We start from the raw sequence: 15,298 nt of genomic DNA, 5'->3' as shown, positions 1-15,298 counted from the left end.
CACACACACACACAGAGATATGTCACAAACAGAGCCACAATGCCTTCGACCAGACAAAGACACACACAGTCTTCCATATAGACACAGATGCCAAACAAAGGCAAATATGTCCTTAACCAGAGCACACTTGAATGTACACAACACATCTAGGGCAAGATGGGAATGCTTCCATCTTTTATTGATCTTTGGTTCTTTGATTTTCCTTTGCCCTGTCGTTTATGGTTATGAGTGATGACACAGACTACAGGGGACACCTTGGCTCTCTGATGTTTCCAGTGCTCAGAGCCACACTCTTGCGCCTCACACAGAAAAAAACTGTAGGTCCCACTCGTCTGACAACCATCAGTCTGTTTATTTGATAAAAGAACTAACTTCTGTTTTTTTTAATTTTTATTAAGTATAAGTATAAGTACAAGTATATATACTTTTTTGATCCCGTGAGGGAAATTTGGTCTGCATTTATCCCAATCCGTGAACTAGTGAAACACACTCAGCACACAGTGAGGTGAAGCACACACTAATCCCGGCGCAGTAAGCTGCCTGCAACAACAGCAGCGCTCGGGGAGCAGTGAGGGGTTAGGTGCCTTGCTCAAGGGCACTTCAGCCGGGCCTACTGGTCGGGGTTCGAACCGGCAACCCTCCGGTAACAAGTCCGAAGCGCTAACCAGTAGGCCACGGCTGTCCCTGAGTCAGTATTATTAATAAAATGTATTTTTTTGTGGAAAAAAAGAACACTACTTATATCGATATATCGATCCTGTATATTGACATTTTGAAAGGGTTGCGTCACTGGCCGTAGACTGGAAAAGAAATGTCCACTAAATGGAATACCACTGTGCTATTGCTAGAATATAGTAATTCTTCATAGACTTTGCTTGCTCTTAAGGCTGTCAGGGCAGACAAAAAAGAAAAATCTTGATTGCAAAGAATTCTAAGAAGAATAAAACAAAAGTGTCCAGCTTCAGCATTTAGACTATGTGACAACTGGAAGCAGTTCTCATTTCAATGCCACAGACTGAGCATATGCACACCCTAATCATTAGCGGAGGGTGAACAAACCCTAAATGCATTTTAAACAAGGAGCCCTTGGAAACAATACAAACGAGCGAGCCTCAATCATAATCCAGTCTCATACTCAATGGGCACTTACAGCATACTAAGACTATTAGGTGTGTCTCATACTGATAACAAAAGAGTAATGTATAAAACCTGTCTACCTCGACAGATCTATACCATCTGAGGCCATCGAAGCAATCAGCGCTGCATAGTGCATTTCTTAAAGAGTAAATGGCTAATTAATCAGCAACAAACCATATTAGCCTACATTATTACATCTTACAGGCCTATACATCTCTGTCACCTTTCTAAGTTTGAGCCAGGTGCATACACCTGAGAATTGTAAAAGAGTAAATTGCCAATGAAGTTGCACCAATTGCCGGCCCTGTGACAACATATTCAATTATCACACTTAAAATAAATCTCTCTAAATCGTTCTCAATTCTGAAGAGGTGCACACAGTTTAGAGCTCTTGCAGAATATATATATACACATATAAATAAATACATATATATATATTTTTTTTTTTTGTTTTTTTTTTTGAAAATACACTGTCGTGCAAGGGAGTATGGCACTGCAGAGGAGCTACGCAGCACTGTCAGTTAGCGGGGATCTGTGAGGATTCAGCAGGATGATTGGCTAATCTGAGTAGAATTCCCTCAGATTAGAGCCTCACGCTTCTCTTCACTCTGGAGCGCAGTGGGGACGCTCCTGTTCAGCGTCGCCGCATGGAGACGAAGGAGTCTCAGCCACCGCGAAGGGGGAGAGCGAACTTTGGGGGGTGGGGTGGGGTGGTCGCAGGTCTCAGAACGGTGCACAGGGCTACCTCCAGGGGGAAAAGAGAGTAAAAAAAGATGCAGGCATGGGAGCTGAAGCGAGAAATAAGAGTAAATGGTGGAGGGTGGAGAGCCATATATCTGCAGGATTTTCTGATGGCGAGGGGACTATGAGCGCACCAAAGCACGGCTCTGCTGTACAAGTGTGTCATAAATACTGACCGCGGCGCTTTCTCATCGGCACAGTCAATAAAAAGGGATTCCCGTGCTGCCCACAAGCGAGGGAGGCAGAGATTGCAAAAATTCAGAGGTAATGCTAGAGCCCCTTAGCACCTTATGCAGCTGTACTGCAGACTTCCTTAACAGCATAGCAGAGGCACACAAACACAACACACACACACACACACACACACCCACACATGCAGACAGACACTCACCTCAAACAGCAGAGGGAAAGGTGAATTTGTTTCACTAAGTTACACTATTGCTCGGCAATGATTCTACTGAGCAGGGTTGTGCACAATTCGAATTGCAATTCTGCTTCCTGTTTGCTACCTCAATTGTAATGCAAGTGAAATTCAAGTATTTAATTGGAATTAAAGAGCCAGTTTCAATTAAATTCTGGAATTTTGCAAAAGCCTGCTACTGAGGAATATGAAAAACGAGTTGCGATGCATCTGCCTGCACTAGCTCATAATTGAAACGTCAAGCAGAGGCTGACTGCTCTCCCTATTGCCATTTATCAGTGGGGGGGGAGCGGGATGGGCAGGGGCTATAGGCCATTACAGCAGGCGCACCCTAACCACCATGACCCCAATTCCCCATGTCTGGAGGGAATATGTGCCACCACAGACACGACACGTCCAGCAGACGGACACACGTTCGGTAAAAGGCACCCCATGGGGCAACTGCTGGGGTTTCTAATGGCACACGTGAAATCACCCTCCTTTATGGCCTCTTCTAACGGTCGACCTTATCTAACTGATAAGTGTGGCTTCTCGGGTCGACTGCAGGTAAGGCCATCAGTCCATCTCATAGGAGAGACATGGCAGCAGCTGGGGGGTTGGAGGATGGGTATGATGAGGCAGGTGGAACTGAACACTCACATCCAGGCTGAAATCAAGGGCAGCTCTTCGGCAGAGGAACTCGAGACAGCCGCAAGCACATCAGATAACAACAAACATAACCTGCCCCCATTAAACGCAGAGACACTTTCTCCTCTCAGCAAGGGATTCAGTCTCAGTCAAAGTACAAGATGCATCAGGCTGTTCTCAGTATGCGTGTGTGCACTCGTATGTGTGTGTGTGTGTGCACTCGTGTGCGTGCGTGTGTGTGTGTGTGTGTGTTGTGGTACCTAGGGTTCCCTCGCAGGGCTGCGTGGTGCAGGGCGTTGAAACCGTTGTTGTTGGTGATGGTGACGTCAGCGCCAGCCTCCAGCAGCACGGACAGCATGTCGTCCCGCTTCTTACTGATGGCGTCGTGCAGGGGTGTGTCACCCTCAGAGTCCTGTAGGGGGCAGCACAGAGTCAGCCAAAGCAAGCTCACCACACAGACCAGCAAAAGGTCTGCCACTAACAAGTCAAAACCTTCCAATGAAAACATTACCTCTTTGCTCTGTGTGTGTGTGTATCTAGGTATAAATAATAAAATGGTCATGCAAGGCCAATGTATTCTGTTGGAATTATACAATTACTTTCAAATATGACATGTGCATCATGCAAAAGCCAAAAAGGGTTGGGGGTGGATCCTGTACAAATAAAATCATTCTGACACCTCTAACAGGTAGCACACTTGTTTGGATGATGAAGAATCAGAATGTGTAGCTAAAGGTAAATGTATACATTATCCATGCACTGCTGCACTAAACACATGAGCGATTACTCAGTTCTAGGACAGCAGCCAGATAAGGATGCTGATTCGTAGTAAAAACCATTCTGTGTTGTTCTGAGCTGAATGAAGTGAAATGTGCCACAGCAGGGTACAAAATCACCTTGTAAGAACAAGTCCTTCATCAAAATAAGGAGTAAAACAAAACCAAAAATAGATCTTAGAATGTCTGTCACTGATTTTCAGTGTGATCTAGGATAATAATAATATGATCTCTTTGGGACAACTAGACAACTATTCTTTTTTTTTAAAAGAATTGACGCAATCCAGACTTATGCTACATTTAAAAATAAGGAATATTAAATAAGCTTTCATAACTACAAATGGAACTATAAAATACCCTGCCCAAGATGAGAAGTCCAGGATAAATGTTCACAGTCCTGTAGCAACAATGATTGTTGGTGTAAACTGGGCCTCATTTGGGCCCTATACATTTTTAACAAGATTATCTACATAATATGTGGAAAACATGTCTCTGAGTAAAGCTAGTCAAAGCTAAAGGAAAACAAATCAGTCTTTCCATCTTTAACAATAAAATTATCTTTTCTGCAGACACAAATAACACTTGTTCCCTCATTGGAGAAACTGCTGTTACAGTAAAGAATAGTCTGTGCAATAAATAAGAGGAGCTAAGTGAGTGTGTTCAATAGGAGGAGGAGCTAAGTGAGTGTGTTCAAGCAGAGACTTTCTAAGGAGACACAGCACTCAAAAAATACTCCATAGAAATGCATGGGGTTAGTTTGTAACGCCAATATGGCCGTTGTCTACACATATCCCACCCCTTCCTCGGCAAAACATCGACATGTAAATACATTGAGCCAATCATGTGGTGTGATGTGAATACATTGAGCCAATCATATGGTGTGTTGTGAAGACATCTTGCCAATCATGTGTTGTGAACTCGCCACTGGAGCAAGATTGGTGTCGTGAAGCCTTGCGCACGCGCATTTCTGCCGAATAGGATGCCCGATGAGTGCCCAAAAAGCGTTGCATTATGCCCGCTGAGTGGAGGGACTTGCCTAAAAGGACTTTGGTTCAAGTGGGCCTGACATATTTCAAGTGTCACATTTCACATATCTTTAGGTCACGTCACAAATTTCTAATGCAAAAAAAACAAATAATTACCTTCACTGAATACATAAATATAAATGTCATATTTTTCTTCTCCATCAGCCAGACATCAGGCTTCACTTTCTGAATTCTCCTCTCTCTCTCTCAAAGGTCAGTAAACTTGAAGATCATTAAACAGCATGCAGCATGGTGCTCTATGCATATGAATCATTCTTTCGAAATGCAAGGATCAGATATGCCTAATGTGACTGGTGGCTGCTAAACACCATTTCAACAAAAAATGAAACAAAACCATAATCTGATAACATAATCTGTGATATGACATCATGACCTGCTAGTTCTTGTGGCCTTTAATTAAGAGAACTAGCCGAGGGGACATGTCACGTAACATAACTCAAAAAGTTGTGTCTCATGCAGTAACCTATTACTTGGCATGGCATGGCATTGGATGGGAAACCGGTCCATTACAGGTTGGTACCCAATTTACAGCCGAGTTTACTGAGAAAATCCAGATGAAGTGCCTTGTCTACATCAAAGTATCCATCTGTGATTCGAACTGGCGATTTCCCAATTACCAGCCTTATCTCTTAAACCACTGAGCTACACATTCTGTGCATGATATCAAAAACACATGAATGTCAAAACACCAAGATTGGCTGGATTACAGACCTAAAGGGATCAATGAAGGCCGATTCCAAATTTCCCCATTTAACATACTGAATGCTACCGTCAGATAGGAGCCCCACACCTGCCCCAAAGTCGCTGTGTCTGACTTCCACTGGACAGTGCAACTTGTGACGTGGCCACCGTACGCACCTGGAGGCTGGGATGACAGCCCAAGTCCAGCAGCGTCTTCACCACCTGCAGGTGGCCCTTGTTGACAGCAATATGCAGCGGCGTCTGCCTGCGCTTGTTCCTGGCGTTGAGGTCAGCTCCGCCCCGTTGAAGCACCTCGATGACCGAGCCCTCATCCCCAAACGCCGCGTGGTGCACGGCCCTGTCCCCATCCTTGTCCTGTGGACAAAAGAATGATCAGTTTTCAGAAAACAAGGCTACCTGCAACTCCTGGTATAACAATGACGGCTGTTGGTGTTAATTGGAGCCATATATCTGAGAACATCTTCATTTGGTCCCAGTTATTTTTTTTAAACAAGTTTCTCTAGGCCAACATGAGTGACATCAAGGAGCCTAGACGGCAGACAGGGACCCTAGCAACTGTGTTCTCAGACCAGACGACAGGGGAAGCAAGGCGCTATTTTGTAAGTGTACCTGCTGTCTGGACCTGTCTGGGTTGGCTATCTGGGTCCCCAGCGAGTCACAGATGATTTATCAGGACACGCGATGAGAGCTCTTGCAAAATGCTGCAAGTGCTCACTCCTACCTTACAACATTTTCACTGTGCTCACATAATGGTTTTTATGCAGTGGCATCTAACATTATACCCCAAAAAAAATTACGTCACTCTCAAATATTTTATTACTGTAATCTGAAACCTTTTATTTAATATAGAACAAGTGACAGGATAAAAAAATATCACAGAACATCCCAAAACAGATATGTGAACAAAACAAGCCACTGGTAAAGTAGAGCATGCCTGTGATACACTCCACAGCATCAAGCACCTTCACGCTCCTGAAATAACAATAGACATGAGACCATAAATATTCCCTCTTGATTGCTGGCGGAGGAGCCTTCACGTGGGAGGAATAACAATGGCCGTCTCACCAGCTTGCCTGCCACCCCCACCCCCCCTCTTCATTTAAAGTAAACAACAGCAGCCGGCCCTGCTGCATGCTAACTCCACTCCCCTCGTCCGGAGGAGGGAAGTGGCCCTGCAATCAGACGCCTCAGGGAGACGAGGGCCAGTGACGCTCTCGTTTACTCGTTATGGGAGAGAGAGGGGTAAATGTCTGCGCTCCGTGCTGACTGAGCAAACACGTTAGCTGGCTGTTGGAGGTAAGGGATGAGGGAAGGGACAAAAGGCCGAGGGGCAGACGGGGGGAAAAACTCAATTTGTCTGACGGCTGAAGGTGTGTAATAAAGTCAGTGCCACACTGAGAGAGGAGAGCGATCTGCACTGGTGACACAGGTCTGGGTTAGGGAGAGGGATAATGTTGGAGAAAGGAAGAGGAACAACAGCACAGTGGGTCAGAGAAGATGGGTACAGGTGACGTGTCACACACACACACACACACACACACGCACACACACACGCACACACCTCGGCTTCCAGATCGACGCTGTATTTGAGCAGCAGCTTGAGGACATCCACATGGCCGTTCTGACTGGCTGCCTGCATCGCTGTGTGGCCCGCACACTGCCCATTCACCTGGGAAAAGAAGACAGACACAAGTGTAAGAATATGTGTGTGTGTGTGTGTGTGTGTGTGTGTCTCAGTTCTTCAGAGACAACCCAGAGCAGCACTGCGGAAAGGTAAAACAGCGGGCGCTTGCTGGTGGTGGTGGGGGGTGGCATGAATATTGATGCGGGCCTTGCGGGTATTTGCAGGACACGTCTTGTGTCCTGGCGGGCGGATCGCTTGGCTAGTCAACCCTGCGCGCCCCTTTCCCTCTGCCTGCACTCAGCCATTACTCCAGTGAAAGGCAGCGGGGGCACAGTGCCAGCCGTCAGCACGCTGGCACCATACACGGCATGCAGTTAATGCCTAATGCCTCAGCCTGTAATGAGCCTGCAGAGGGAGCAGGGGAGAGGGTCACTGGAGAGGGAGAGAGGGAGGGAGGGAGAGAGGGAGGGAGGGGGGGGCGGAGAGAGAGAGAGAGCGAGAGAAAGAGAGGGAGAGCGAAATGGAGGGGGGAAGAGAGAGAGATAGAGAGAGGAAGAGCAAGAGGAAGTGAGGGAGAAAGGAAGTGAGGGAGAGACAGAAGAGAGGTAGAGTAAAATAGAGAGAGTGATAACAAGAGGAGAGAAACTAAAGGCAGAGGAGAGCAGGAGTGACTATCTAGGAAGCAGACTGGGAGGACTGCAGTGTATCTGGGTTAGTCACAGGACAGCACTGCCCTACTGCAACTTTTAAAACTGGGGCCAGACATCTGCATGGGCCCTCGGGTTCAATGCTAAACCCACCGGAAATGTTCAAAGGAAAAAAATCCTTCTACTGCTAATCATTTGGTAGTCCTGCCTGGACAATTACAGATCACTACTTTGCCAATTATGCAGCAGACAGTCTGGCAGTTTGCGGGGCCTGTTTCCACTGTTATCACCGAAAGGCCACTCACGTCCACGTCAGGTCTCTTCATGATGTCCTCTACTTTGGCTAGGTCACCGTTGGCAGCTGCCTTCACCAACTCCTCGTTGATGTCACCCGACTCCTGGGTCTCAAAGAGCTTCTTGAGCAGCTGAGAGAGACGCTCTGGGAACACAAAATGACATATTGCATTAGTCAGGGTACCACTCACCAACAGGAGAGTGTGGTGGTAGAACACAGCGGCACAAGAGCAGAAAAGAATTTCCCTCTACATATTGCTGTATATCTATAGATATCTACATAATATATTTATATTTAAAAGGCTTTTATGCCTTTATTTACACAGGGCAGTGAGGAGAGTAGCATTTAAGACACGAGAGTGTATGTTAGGTGGCCTGACTGCAGGCTGGTTAGGGAGCAGCTCCTCCTCCTCCTCCTCCTCCTCCTCATACCTCCAGAGGCGTTGGTGACGGCCGAGCCAGACGGAGCCACTTTGGTCACGGCGGCCGGGTTGTACGTCCACGAGGTGCCGCATACCTCCACCTTCAGATCGCTGTCCGAGTAGATCTGCTGCACGCGGCCCACCTTCCCCAGTGTCTGCAGAGGACATAACGCACAAACGGTGAGAGGGAGTGTGTGTGTGCATGCGTGCATGCATGCTCATAAGCTCCCCTATCTCAGAGGACACTGCCCAGAGCGTTCTCAAAACATGGATGAGAGAGGAAATCAATAACTCCACAGTTTTCCTTTTAAAAAATGAGATTGGCTTATTTAAAATAAGAATACCCAGAGGCCTCTGGGCTTGTAGGACCATTTTTCATTTCTATTGCTCATAACTGGATCTATTGGAATTCTGTTAAGCCTCGTCCACCGAGAACAACAAAAATGTGTGTGTGTGTGTGTGTGTGTATGTGTGTGTGCCTGTGAGTGTGTGTGAAGAAATATAAACCAAATGTGCAGACCAAGGGCACTTAGCACAAGCTCTCACACCTGCCTGCCTCCTATTTCTTGTTCTGTGTTAAACAAAGAGATCGTCCAACAGCATAAACGGAAAGCTGGGAGGCAGCAGTAATTGCCCATAGCTACGGTTTAAAGCTCATCAGCTCCTGGAAGTTATTTGGCGTGGGGATGATGTCTGTGCGCAGCGAGCTTTTGCTGCATCACAGTGTGGTTTTTACGGCCAGCTTATATGGGGGAGAACAGATAAAACACATTGCTGGGTCAGAAAAACAGCAGTTTCCAAGGCACACTGGGGCCCTTTAAACAGTGGGGCTAATATTGGATAGACAAAAGGTTATGAGGCTGAGGAACATTTGAGAGCCAAGTGGCTGTGGCATCCCAATATGAGATGACAGGATACTTGGAATGACACCCGAGACCGAGATGGGCTTTGGACAGATGGCTTTAAATTTTTAATTCCGTGGTCGAGATGTGCAGCGGAGCCAGGTGCAACACGAGGGCCTCACAAAGAAAGCTGCATCATCACAAACACGGCTAAACACACCGCCAGGTACACCAGGGCTGCCATTTTCAGCCACTGGCCAAGGGTGTATCGCTTGCGGAAATAATATCCCCACCCCCACCTCCCTGGCAGATCTGGGGCCAGATGCAGTCTGCGTCCAGGAGAGGATGCAGCTCAAATTGTCATCATGATATGACATCGTGCTCATAACCAACCATTTGGGGTGGCAATCACTATTAGATTGGTGTCAAATTCACTCCAGCCTTATGATTCACCAGACTTCCATCAGCTTACCCACCTACATAGAATACAAATATTATAAGCTGTCTGTTTATTATTATATATAATAATATAATTGTACAAATTATTATAGTCCGTTTGTGCAATCCACATCAGCCTTTACACAGAAGTGTGATAAAGCACTTGTAGGCATCTCTAAGACTTCACTTTTACTTTATTACTTGCACTTCACCAACACTCAGAGTTATGATGCTCCATGGGGTCATTTAACTAAAAACATAAATCTCAAATTCAGTTAAGCAGGTTTTCCAGAAAAACTGAGCTCTCTTCAGGAATAACAATAAACTGCATTTAACTGAAGTGTCCCCTGTGCCAAAATGTCATGTCACAGCTCTAATTTCATTCATATTTCTAAAAAGACACTACATGTGCCCATGCAGTGGAATTTTATAAGATGTGTAGCCAGGAAAGGGCCTCTGGCATGTTCGTTTGAAAATGAAAACCCTACGAACATGGAATGAAATGATATGGAACGCATGGGAATTACTTTGTCATTTAGTGAAACATTTGGAATTTGCCAGAGCGCTGGATGCTGTCAGTAGTCCGGGGGGGGGGGGGGGGGGATGCAACCCAAATCAATAGCAGACTCATCCCTCAAGGCAAATGAAATGAAGAGAAGGCTCCAGTTCCATTTCAACTTCCCCTCATTAAAAGGGCTAAATGGCACACTGAAGACCAAAAGCCTGTGTTCAAGTTGAGCTCTTTCTTGTGCCCGTGCTGGCAGTAAAGGATGCAGTGTCCTTGGGCTTTCACTCTTCCCATGCGCTAAATCTCCTTATTGAACCAATAACGCTCCGAGTTAGATCTGAGTACACTGATTTGGCTTCTCAGCTCAGTTCGATAGGTGAAAGAATGAACTGATTCAGGACTTTAAGCCTGGAGATGGATGGACAAGACCCACTGCAGTCTGCACCAGCAAGGCCTACAAGCACTGCAGGCTACTACTGGGAAGAATACAAGTCTTCCATGTGAAAAATCACTGCCATTATGATATGCTATACTTAAGTTTGTTCACTATGAAATTTGTACTGCATGTGTTTTGCCATCATTTGAGCGTGAGTGATGTTAGTATATCTCCATGTCATATGACACTGTACAACTGCACACGGTTGTCTTTTCTGAGCTGGGAGTGGAAGGTTAGGGGTCAGTGCACCGGACTCACCGGCAGCATGGCTTCAGCCCACTCGCCGTGGCCTCTCTGCAGCAGCTTGATGCGGTCGATGTCGTAGCAGATCTGCACCAAGTCACCCACGAGGAACTGGGAGGTACCACCCTCCGCGCCCGCCGGGACCTCCCCGCTGCGCACCACGTTGGCCTTGGTCAGCACTGCCGGGTTGAACGTCCACCTGCACACGACACACACAGGCATTTAATACATTAGCTAGGATCAATAATAATGCCATGGCAAGGCAAGACAAGTTTATCTATCGAGCACAACTAAATTTAATGTGCTTTGCATACATAAAAGCAAAGGACAGATCATAATAATATCAAAATAAAGTTAAGTAGATTAAAAAAAAAGAATAAATGACAAAGTAGTGTATGGTACTCCAGAAATGCATTCCTTATTTTAGCTTATCTTATCACCCTTGGCATAACCCATCAGTGTTATCAACATGGAGCTGAGTGGTGGTGACTCACCTATTTCCACTAGGATACTGGACAACAATGTCGTGGTCTTCGTCGATCCCGCACACGGTACCGGTGGTGGTGAGCGTCTCAAACATGCCGTCAGTCCAACCTCCATGGCCATGCTGCAGGGACTGCACGATCTCCAGATCCAGGTCGATGTTGACCAGGTCTCCGATCTGCAGGCCCCCAGGATTCCTACTGCCATTCTGCTCTCCTAGGGTGAACACAGACAAATAAGACGTCAGCTCAACAACCAACATGGATGCACCTTTCATAGGATAAATGTTAGGCTTATCCACCCAGAAATACACTTTCATGGGATAAAATGTTAGTGTACTTTGACATTTCCTTTTGCATTTTGAATTGCACAAATATTTGACTAAACTCTGATAGAAAGTGTGGTATGCGCTGACGCACACATTCTAGCAGTGTTGGCCTACTGCACCCAGTCTCCACACAAGTTGAGACAAGTACACCGAGGGCCTTCATTCAGGCGTTTATCTGAGAGCCAACGAAGGTGCAGATATTAGTCCAAAAAACTTTCCAGTATGAAACAAGTGCTGTCCATAACTTTCAAACTGGTCATTACTACGTGACACACTAAAATATTGTGAATGTCTTGTTTTGTGGTGCCATCTAGTGGACTTGCATTGAAATATAGTCAAAAGTTCATGTTGCCTGCAGTCATGCTGTTTCTAACTATCTACTAGTAACTTCACCTTCTTCACCTGTAAACCAGGTGTATAAAAAAATATTGCTCTATGGCTCAACCAGGAATTGAAGTATTTGCTGTATGTGTCCTCAAAGTGCAAACCTGCTCTGCCAACACTACCACCAATCATTGTCACTACTTACCCAATACTGGGCAGTGGTCTCTGTAAAAGGTGCCTCCTTTGGCATCTTGGACACATTTCAAATCCGACTGAAAAAAAGGAAAAAGATAAGGATCAACACCCAAAAATTGCATAAAGAGATATTTTTAGAATATTTAAAATATTTTTTAGAATACATGGAATATGTAAGTATTCAAACACCATCCTCTTCTGGCAGTGAATACCAGAGAGATACCTATTCAGTATTGCAGTATAACTACCATTTACAATTATGTTCAACAGTAACTATTACAAGAAGACGGTCAGGCCTAACGTGTCTCAGGAAATAAACTGACTTGGGAATTAGGCTATCTAGTCTTTAAAGTATTACAAGAAATTCTAAAAAGATGACAAATGATCAACCTACATGACTATTTTTAGTAACGTTTCATCAAAATACAGCATCAACCTCGGAATCTAATCCCTGATCCATACACAATATGACACAAAGGGATGTGGCTGTGATTTTGTTGCAGGACCAAGACCATAATGTGTGTCAGGGAAGTGCAGCTGTGCTGATATTCAATATAACAGCACAACTTGTGATCACTGGTACTGAATGACAGATCTTTAACAGGTGTTCATCTAAAAAGGTTAATTTTACACAATGTGTCTCGTACATTATTTCTCCAAACACAACACAAGCTGTGCTACAGTAGTCTTAAGGTTTCCTTCCCAAACTGTTTGGCTGACACTTGTTAGGGAAGGTGTCTTTTGGTCATGTTGTTGGCGATATTGTGCTGTGAAAGCTTTAGCTTTTCTTATATTTTTTGCAGTGTGGTCCAACCCGAAACACAGAACTACATAGTGCATAACCTGGGCAGTTTATTTTAGTTATCCTGCCCAGGACCATTTTAGGTCAAAATTAATTTACAGAAAATTACAAAAGGAACTCCTCATAAATATATACCTCAAAAGTGTCAAACTGTTACATAGTGTTACTTTAAGGAACAACCTACAATCTTAAAAGTGCAACATGTAAGACTAAATGGCAACAGATATCGTTTTATCGTAATTACAAAAGGAACTCCTCATAAATATATACCTCAAAAGTGTCAAACTGTTACATAGTGTTACTTTAAGGAACAACCTACAATCTTAAAAGTGCAACATGTAAGACTAAATGGCAACAGATATCGTTATTCCTACACTGTACAGAGTTTACATTTGACATGATTAGGGTTAGAACTTGTGATAAGTATAAGTATATATACTTTTTTGATCCCGTGAGGGAAATTTGGTCTCTGCATTTAACCCAATCGGTGAATTAGTGAAACACAAACAGCACACAGTGAACACAGAGTGAGGTGAAGCACACACTAATCCCGGCGCAGTGAGCTACCTGCTTCAACAGCGGCGCTCGGGGAGCAGTGAGGGGTTAGGTGCCTTGCTCAAGGGCACTTCAGCCTTTGGTCGGGGCTCGAACCGGCAACCCTCCGGTTACAAGTCCAGAGTGCTAACCAGTGGGCCACGGCTGCCTCAAATAGCAACATGTGAAATGAGGTTTCAGATCAAAAGTAATTTATAGGCTATTTGTTACTTCTGTACTGACATAATACCCCGCCCCACACACACACACACACACTCAAGAAGAGTCTCCACAATGTCTCTTTACAAATTGTGATCTTTTTTTTTTTTACACCAAAATTGCATATCTCAAACTTGACAGTAGTCCAAATCAGACTCAAAACATTCCATCCATGTTTGAAAAACTGAAACCTTTGAAGAACTTGATCTTAAATCTCCTGAGCTAACGTATAATGGAACATTGCCTTTCAAAAGATTTCCACTTGAAACAACTGAACTATGGCGGTGCTGTACACCTAAAATGACCATGAATGTTTCAAATATACAATTGCATTGCTTCAGGAAAAGTGGTACATTCCTCAAAGAGAAAGCAAACCATGGTTATTATACAAGCTGACCAGTGGCACAAAGCATGGAGCATGATTTGGATGAATTCCCTAACAGATGTGCCCAAGAATCTTGTGGACATCCATTTCAATAACAAAGGAAAAGCTGTTACAAATTCAACTCAGCAACTGGCCAAATTCAGATGATGCATGACTGCAATCAACCAATAGGGGAAGAGGAGGCTGGTCAGCTAAATCCAACAGACATGGGGGAGTGATGGGGGGGCAAGTAGACCCCTCCCTCATGAGTGACCTCCATGTTCTCCCTATTGGTTCTTTATAAAAAGGGGGAGAGGGAACAGATTTCTTTTTCTCATGCAGATCTCCCCCTCCAGCTGCTCACACAATAGAGCGCACACATGCCGGCTGCGTGGCCTTCACAAAGGGCCCCGACCACTGAGCACCACTGAGGCCCTTTGCTTTTTCTTCCTCTGTCGTGGACAGACACAAAGGAGAGCCAGCCCACCCCCACACACACCCACACACACACACACACACACACACACACACACACCGCCTTCCCTTCTCTTTATGTGCGGCTGGCTGTGGGCTACTCACCATGCCCTCGAAGCCAACTCTGTAGAGGTTCTTGGCTCCATTATCCCAGAGGACGTACGCCGCACTGTGAGGGCTGGCTGCACTCCAGTCCTGGATCTCTGTGACCTGGCAGACACGAGGAAGAGGGGATCAGAGAGAGGGAGCAACAGATTGATTGGGGGGGGGGGGTCAACAACACAGATATGGAGAGACACATTCTTGAACACTTATGAAGAATGTTCCCCCTGTGTTCTTTATACAATTGAACACACATAAAGGACAGCCTCTCCAAGCCTGTGTAGCTTGACTTTTCAGAGCTACGAGATCATTTACATTTATTATAAGATTTATTACTTTTACACATGTACTTTCATTCGGGTGGCACTTTAATCTGCTTCCATTCTATGTGATTTATGGAGGCATCATGCAGGACAGGCTTCTCATTTATGCACACACTGGGAATCAAACCCATAACTGTGGTGTTAATTCACACCTGGCTCTACTAGTTGCACTAGCAGAACAGTAAATGACACAGTAAACTCATGAAGTCAAATGAAAACATCTACAACATATCGTCCACACTTGCC

General features: G+C 45.1%; 1 protein-coding gene across 3 annotated transcripts in view; it reads right to left on the bottom strand.

The window, feature by feature from the left end:
- mib1 (MIB E3 ubiquitin protein ligase 1) overlaps positions 1-15,298 on the bottom strand; it is a 60,457-nt gene that overhangs the window by 35,259 nt on the left and 9,900 nt on the right. For all 3 annotated transcript variants that reach the window (XM_076293499.1, XM_076293501.1, XM_076293500.1), the window contains 9 exons: positions 14,733-14,837; positions 12,245-12,311; positions 11,399-11,603; positions 10,920-11,103; positions 8,448-8,592; positions 8,027-8,160; positions 7,012-7,119; positions 5,607-5,804; positions 3,187-3,338 (listed from right to left, as the gene is read on the bottom strand). In XM_076293499.1, coding sequence (XP_076149614.1) covers positions 3,187-3,338; positions 5,607-5,804; positions 7,012-7,119; positions 8,027-8,160; positions 8,448-8,592; positions 10,920-11,103; positions 11,399-11,603; positions 12,245-12,311; positions 14,733-14,837 — 1,298 coding nt within the window. The remainder of the gene's footprint in view (positions 1-3,186; positions 3,339-5,606; positions 5,805-7,011; positions 7,120-8,026; positions 8,161-8,447; positions 8,593-10,919; positions 11,104-11,398; positions 11,604-12,244; positions 12,312-14,732; positions 14,838-15,298) is intronic.

This window comes from Alosa pseudoharengus, unplaced genomic scaffold (genome assembly GCF_046254945.1).
Source record: "Alosa pseudoharengus isolate Yale_2024_CS ecotype anadromous, Long Island Sound unplaced genomic scaffold, YU_APseudo_1.1 YU_APseudo_1.1_scf_2, whole genome shotgun sequence".
Taxonomy (NCBI): Eukaryota; Metazoa; Chordata; class Actinopteri; order Clupeiformes; family Clupeidae; genus Alosa; species Alosa pseudoharengus.
This window is presented reverse-complemented; position numbering and strand designations above follow the sequence as displayed.